General features: G+C 53.4%; 2 protein-coding genes across 2 annotated transcripts; both read left to right on the top strand.

Moving 5' to 3' along the window:
* Positions 1-1,565: 1,565 nt before the first annotated feature.
* Positions 1,566-4,585, top strand: LOC123451773 (rop guanine nucleotide exchange factor 1). The gene is made up of 5 exons (XM_045128309.1): positions 1,566-2,002; positions 2,122-2,238; positions 2,346-2,896; positions 3,106-3,453; positions 3,663-4,585. The coding sequence occupies exons 1-5, from the start codon at positions 1,750-1,752 to the stop codon at positions 4,092-4,094; spliced, it is 1,701 nt and encodes a 566-aa protein (XP_044984244.1). The 5' UTR covers positions 1,566-1,749; the 3' UTR covers positions 4,095-4,585.
* Positions 4,586-4,937: 352 nt separating this feature from the next.
* Positions 4,938-6,274, top strand: LOC123451774. The gene has a single exon (XM_045128310.1). It carries the CDS (start codon positions 5,171-5,173, stop codon positions 6,062-6,064), a length of 894 nt encoding a protein of 297 aa, XP_044984245.1. The 5' UTR covers positions 4,938-5,170; the 3' UTR covers positions 6,065-6,274.
* The last annotated feature ends 419 nt before the right edge of the window (positions 6,275-6,693 follow it).

Here is a 6,693-nt window from a genome sequence, read left to right as displayed (position 1 = left end):
CGTGATCTCATCCGGGACTCCGAACAACATTCGGTAACCAACCATATAACTCAAATACGCATAAAACAACGTCGAACCTTAAGTGTGCAGACCCTGCGGGTTCGAGAACTATGTAGACATGACCCGAGAGACTCCTCGGTCAATATCCAATAGCGGGACCTGGATGCCCATATTGGATCCTACATATTCTACGAAGATCTTATCGTTTGAACCTTAGTGCCAAGGATTCGTATAATCCCGTATGTCATTCCCTTTGTCCTTCGGTATGTTACTTGCCCGAGATTCGATCGTCAGTATCCGCATACCTATTTCAATCTCGTTTACCGGCAAGTCTCTTTACTCGTTCCGTAATACAAGATCCCGCAACTTACACTAAGTTACATTGCTTGCAAGGCTTGTGTGTGATGTTGTATTACCGAGTGGGCCCCGAGATACCTCTCCGTCACACGGAGTGACAAATCCCAGTCTTGATCCATACTAACTCAACGAACACCTTCGGAGATACCTGTAGAGCATCTTTATAGTCACCCAGTTACGTTGCGACGTTTGATACACACAAAGCATTCCTCCGGTGTTAGTAAGTTATATGATCTCATGGTCATAGGAATAAATACTTGACACGCAGAAAACAGTAGCAACAAAATGACACGATCAACATGCTACGTCTATTAGTTTGGGTCTAGTCCATCACATGATTCTCCTAATGATGTGATCCCGTTATCAAGTGACAACACTTGCCTATGGCCAGGAAACCTTGACCATCTTTGATCAACGAGCTAGTCAACTAGAGGCTTACTAGGGACAGTGTTTTGTCTATGTATCCACACAAGTATTGTGTTTCCAATCAATACAATTATAGCATGGATAATAAACGATTATCATGAACAAAGAAATATAATAATAACTAATTTATTATTGCCTCTAGGGCATATTTCCAACAAGTCACTCCCTCGAGAAGCCAGTAGATGGAAGGACTCTACCCACGAGCTCTTTCCATCATTCTCCTAACTCTTCCCCTCCGAGGTACGTGTCTCCTTCCACTCCTCCTCCTCGCGTCAACGTGGCAATTTTGTTTCCGTAGGTTCCCGCCAAAAAAAATTTCCGCTCCTTTCGCACTTCTACGTATAGGTTTGCCAAAAAAAAAAAAAATCCAAAAATCTGTTTGTATCCCTCTCCGACCACAGTAGCATCACCCGGACGCTATTATGGAAATAATCTATCGGTCTCGGCATCTCTCAAACGCTGAGGAAATGCAAAAACAACTGTTTTGGAGTCACGGTTAAAAACCATAAGATTCATGATTCATAGATACACACACACATTATAAGAAAAGAAGAAAGGCTTAATGTGAAGGTGAAGGCTATGAATGTCAACCATATTTTCAGACTCGATCTAGGCTGTAGCAACCTTCTCATTCCAAAATCTACATTTACAAGCTTCCATTAACATCATCGTCATCATACACACAAACACGCCGGTACAACAGGTTTACAGGTACCAACCACTAGTATTACGCATAGGAAAAGATCTGAAAAGAAGAGCGAGGCCACATCAGTCGGCAGTAGTCTACTCTACTCCACCTCTGCCCTCCCCCGCCCGCCTGCGCTGCTCCCGTCGCTTTCCCCTCACCTCCTCCGCATCCACATCGCCCCCATTCCCATCCCATCCCATCCGCCCCCCGTCCGCCAGATGCGCCACCAGTCCCGCCGCGCGTAGCACCTCGCTCCCGGCCGCCGGCGGCCCTCGGCAATGGCGAGCGCGTCGGAGGACGAGGCGGGCTCGGAGCGCTGCTGCGGCAGCTACAGCCCCAGCGCCGACGTCAGCGGCTCCGAGACCTCCAGCGACTGCTCCGCCCCCACCGCCACCACCCGCCGCTTCCCCTTCTCCTCCTCCTCCGCCTCCGCCTCCGCCTCCCGCGGCCTCGCCTCCTCCTCCTCCTCCCAGCTCCCCACCCCGTCCGCCGCCTTCTTCCCCTCCTCCGTCCCCGCCTCCGACCTCTCCGGTACGCACCCCCTCTCCTTGCCCCGCCCCGCCCCCCTTTGCTTAGATCTTACTCCACTCCGCACTAGTGCTAGCGCTTTTTTGTTTGTGACGGGAGAGCCTTTTCTTCTGCTCTGACAGAGATCGACATGATGAAGGAGCGCTTCGCCAAGCTGCTGCTCGGCGAGGACATGTCCGGCAGCGGCAAGGGCGTCTGCACCGCGCTCGCCGTCTCCAACGCCATCACCAACCTCTCCGGTACGCGTCTCCCCTCCCTCACTCGGTCAATTATCCTGCATTCCCGTGATTTCCGCCGGAAAACACATCTACGGAAATAAGGAGTGTTCCCTTCCGAACCCGTCCAGCCACCGTGTTCGGCGAGCTGTGGCGGCTGGAGCCGCTGGCGCCGGCCAGGAAGGCCATGTGGACGCGGGAGATGGACTGGCTGCTCTCCGTCGCCGACTCCATCGTCGAGCTCATCCCCTCGCTGCAGGAGCTCCCCGACGGCGGCGGCCAGTTCGAGGTCATGGTGCCGCGCCCGCGCAGCGACCTCTACATGAACCTCCCCGCGCTCAGGAAGCTCGACGCCATGCTCCTCGCCATGATCGACGAGTTCAAGGAGACCGAGTTCTGGTATGTCGACAGGGGGATTGTGGTCGACGACGGCGGCGGGGGGCCGTGCCCGTCCTCGTCCTCGTCTTCGTCCTGCGGGCGGCCGTCCTCGGTGCGGCAGGAGGAGAAGTGGTGGCTGCCGTGCCCGCGGGTGCCGCCCAAGGGGCTGCCCGAGGAGGCCAGGAGGAAGCTGCAGCAGAGCAGGGACTGCGCCAACCAGATACTCAAGGCGGCCATGGCGATCAACAGCGATGTGCTTGCTGAGATGGAGATACCGGATGCGTATCTGGAGTCGTTGCCAAAGGTAAAACACTTCAAATTCAGCATGAATCACTGGTACTAAATGTCACTGCGCTGCTATGCACACTTAAGTTGCTGAGAAGAGTGTACCAAATGCATGAAGTACTTGTTTTGGATCATGGATATTTCTATCAATTGTTGGTCGAATGGCAGAAAAATAGGATATTTCTATCAATAGGTTTACCCATTATAATGTCTTGTTTCTTTATGCAGAGTGGTCGAACTTGCTTGGGTGAGATAATTTACAGATACATAACGGCTGAACAATTCTCACCTGAATGCCTCCTGGACTGCTTGGACCTGTCATCGGAGCACCATACACTTGAAGTAGCAAACAGAATAGAGGCTGCCATCCATGTCTGGAGACTAAAGGGCCAAAAGAAAACGACGACTCAGGCAAAGTCAAAGAAATCTTGGGGCGGAAAAGTGAAGGGTCTTGTTGGAGATACAAAGAGCCAAGTATTGTCACAAAGAGCTGATGGTCTGCTGCAGAGCTTAAGATTGCGACACCCTGGTTTGCCACAGACTTCGCTTGACATGAACAAGATTCAGTATAACAAGGTTAATAATTTTTCGCACCTACTCCTTTGAACACATTGGCCTTGAAAGTGATTGCTTGCACTTCTATTTGTCCATTCAGAATTGATTCTTAATAAGCCTGGAGCATACAAGTACTTTTATCTTTAGAAATTTGCCCTGTTAACATCATGAACTTTCTACATGACTTGCTTAAACAATGTTTCACCCTGTTTCTGCCTTGTCTTGCCCAGGATGTCGGTCAGTCCATACTTGAAAGTTACTCAAGGGTTCTAGAGAGCTTGGCATTCAACACAATTGCGAGAATTGACGACGTGATTTACGTGGACGACGCAACGAAGAAATCTGCAGCTGCCGAGACCGTTTCGATCTTCAACCGCGGCACGGGTGCACCAGTCCAGAAGAAAATCTCCCCGAGCCCATTCTCGATCCAGCATACGCCGTACGCCTCCCCCTTCGCCACACCCACCTTCTGCTCCTCCACCCCAGTCAATGGCAACAGCCCCGGAAGAGCACCACTGCCTCCGCCGAGCAAAAAGAACCCGCCAGCGAAACCCGAGATCAAAGTCGAGAAGCTCTTCTCCGGTGATGTAGAGAAGGTGTGGACCTATGCCGGAAACCTGAGCGCGCGGAAAGAAGCCGGAGACGCTCCTGAAAGGGACTGATTTTTGGCGTACGCCTCCTTGGGGAGGTCGACAGGTATCATCATTCAACAGATACTGATCCGGTCGGTAGGGCTAGAGCTTCCCTGTACAGAAGCAACATCAGTCAATTTTTTTGTGCTTTCTTAGCGCGATCGATCCGCGGACCGTGTACTGCACCTCCCTGCTCACCTAGCAATGGAGTAATTGAACTCTTGATGTCGTCTAGTTTACCGTCAGCTGTGTGTACTACCCCTTGTTCATGTCTATACTAGCTTAGCTAGCAGGTCGGGTTGGGCAGCAAGCCGGCAAGTTATTGAACTCGAGATGTTGCTGCTGCTGCTGCTGTAGGTTTTTTTGTGTCCCTGATCCTGAAGCCACCAGTAATGCTGTGACAGTAACTGCAGCTGCAGTGGGATGTTTGTTGTTGTTGTACGGTGGCCGTGCATTCTGATGTCTGACAATTGTCTGTACTTACATGCTCCTTGATGAATCGATCTGACGCTAGTTCTTCATTTCTTTGCCTACCATTGTAGTCTCTTCTATTAATTGTGGTGTGATTTGATCCCAGCTGCTGAAGTGATCAACGGTTACTTCATCCATCTCTGAAAACATGAGTACAGTGACAGTGACACTGCTTGTTCATTGCTGCTGTTGTATGCAAATTAATCATTGTCTTGACTAGCACACTCTCTGGCCCGTGGAATCACCAGCTTGGCTTCTCCATGGAAGAGAGCAAGGAACCACCTTGTTACTGAACCGCACGGCAACCCTGTGAATTTTTTGTCATGCAAAACTATGGAAAAACCTCTGGTGAAAAGAGTAGCATACTTGCACTGCAAATATACCAAGCCTTGCCTTCCTCTCTGGTCCGGTCATCTGGTTGGAGCTTGGAGTTGGAGGCATGTGGCATCTTGCAATTGCAAGGCGACTTGTCCCTGCACTGCAAGTCTTCTGATCTTGCCGGCGTATAAGTAGAGGCAGCGCGAGGCCATGGTCCTCCAAGCTTTGCGAGCTGCTTCTTCTGTCCATCTAGTTTGACGGCAGCGAGTTACCTGAGATAGACAGAGAGAAGCCGCAGTTCACCTGCGTTGAGAGGTATGTCGACGGCGGCGAAGAATGACGCGGCGTCTGCGGCGGAGAAGGGGGCGGCGGCGGTGGCCGTGCTGCAGATGAAGCTGCTGGTGGACAAGCGATCGCGGCGGGTGCTGTACGCGGAGGCGCGCAAGGACGCCGTCGACTTCCTCATCGGCCTCCTCCGCGTGCCCGCCGGCCTCGCCGCGCGCGTCATCGCCAAGCACGCCGCTGCCGGTGATGGCACCGGTGACGTTCAGGCCGACGAAGCGAGCGCCGCGCCGGGCTCCCTGGGCACGCTCTACGCGGGGGCGCGGGCATTGGACGACGCCTTCTTCGTCGCCGCCGCGCCCGACCGGGACGCGATCCTCTGCCCGGCGCTCCCCTCCGCCGCGCTCGCGCTGCTGCTTGCCGGCGAGCCGGCCGCGGCGGCGGCGGCGACCCCGCCGCCCGCCCCGCCCGCCCCGCCGAAGCGGTACTTCCGGTGCGCGGGCCCGTACGGGACGTCGTGCCGCGGGAACCCGACGTGCGTGACGGACGTGGCCGGCCTGCCGTGCCCGGTGTGCCGGCAGCCGATGACTGTGGAGATGCGGTGGAGCCCCGGGGACGCGCACGGCAAGCTGGCGCAGGCGGCGGCCGAGGAGGCGGCGGCGGCGGCGGCGTCGGCGTCCGCAGGAGGGTATGTGAAGGAGGTGGTGAGCTACCTGGTGATGGACGACCTCACGGTGGAGCCCATGTCCACCATCTCCGCCATCATGCTGCTCAAGAAGTTCAAGGTCGCCGACTGCTCCGCCCTGGAGGAGCTCACCGTCGACCTGGGCCAGAAGGAGGCCGTGCTGCTGCTCAAGGCCGCGCTCGAGTCCAAGACGGCGCTCACCGACGTCTTCTGCGGCGGCGTCTCCATTGACAGGCTCGAGTGAGCGAACGAACGAGGGGTCGAGCACCATGAAAGCGCGACCGTGGAAGTGAGAGATCGAGGAGATGGGACAATACATAAGCCGTACATACTGAATTGTACACGGAACATGTTTAAACGCAGTACACGTGTCAGTCTTATGCTAATATTGTGCAAAAAAGGATTCGTCTCTGAATAAAAGCACATGTCCAGTGAGTGAGTGCTTTTGTGAAAATTTGACTGAATCGAGATGGCCTCAAAGCTCAAAGACTAGGGTACTGCTAATGTTATCAGAATGGAACCATTGGACTTGGGGAGGAGATTTTTTTGAAATGCTCAAACTCAAATCTCCAAAATCTCATATAAATCCGCACATCTTAGATAATACTTTCCCCATTTTTGTTCTTGTTTACACCTAAAAACTCGTCTTAATGTTTCCGAGTGGACTATGTTCAGATCCTCCGAGACAATGTTGTTCGACCCCAAGGTTGGTTCGGATCCTCCAAGCAAATCCCATTGGCACAAACTGAAGGTAATCAATATAGGGAAATCCCAGTGACCAGGTATAACTCGAACCCTCCTAAAAGCATCTCCAACAGCAGCGCAAAACAAGCCGCACCCAAAAGTATCCCTTTTTAGCGCGCGCGACGCGGC

This window comes from Hordeum vulgare, chromosome 5H (assembly GCF_904849725.1).
Source record: "Hordeum vulgare subsp. vulgare chromosome 5H, MorexV3_pseudomolecules_assembly, whole genome shotgun sequence".
NCBI lineage: Eukaryota > Viridiplantae > Streptophyta > Magnoliopsida > Poales > Poaceae > Hordeum > Hordeum vulgare.
The sequence above is the reverse complement of the archived record's forward strand: the minus strand, read 5'-3'. Positions and strand labels throughout refer to the sequence as shown.

Bases quoted from the DNA above. Each gene is read 5' to 3' on its own strand.
- LOC123451773 (XM_045128309.1), top strand. From the start codon at position 1,750: ATGGCGAGCGCGTCGGAGGACGAGGCGGGCTCGGAGCGCTGCTGCGGC. The intron at 2,239-2,345 runs GTACGCGTCTCC...GAACCCGTCCAG, and splicing joins CGCCATCACCAACCTCTCCG to CCACCGTGTTCGGCGAGCTG. The intron at 2,897-3,105 runs GTAAAACACTTC...TTCTTTATGCAG, and splicing joins ATCTGGAGTCGTTGCCAAAG to AGTGGTCGAACTTGCTTGGG.
- LOC123451774 (XM_045128310.1), top strand. From the start codon at position 5,171: ATGTCGACGGCGGCGAAGAATGACGCGGCGTCTGCGGCGGAGAAGGGG.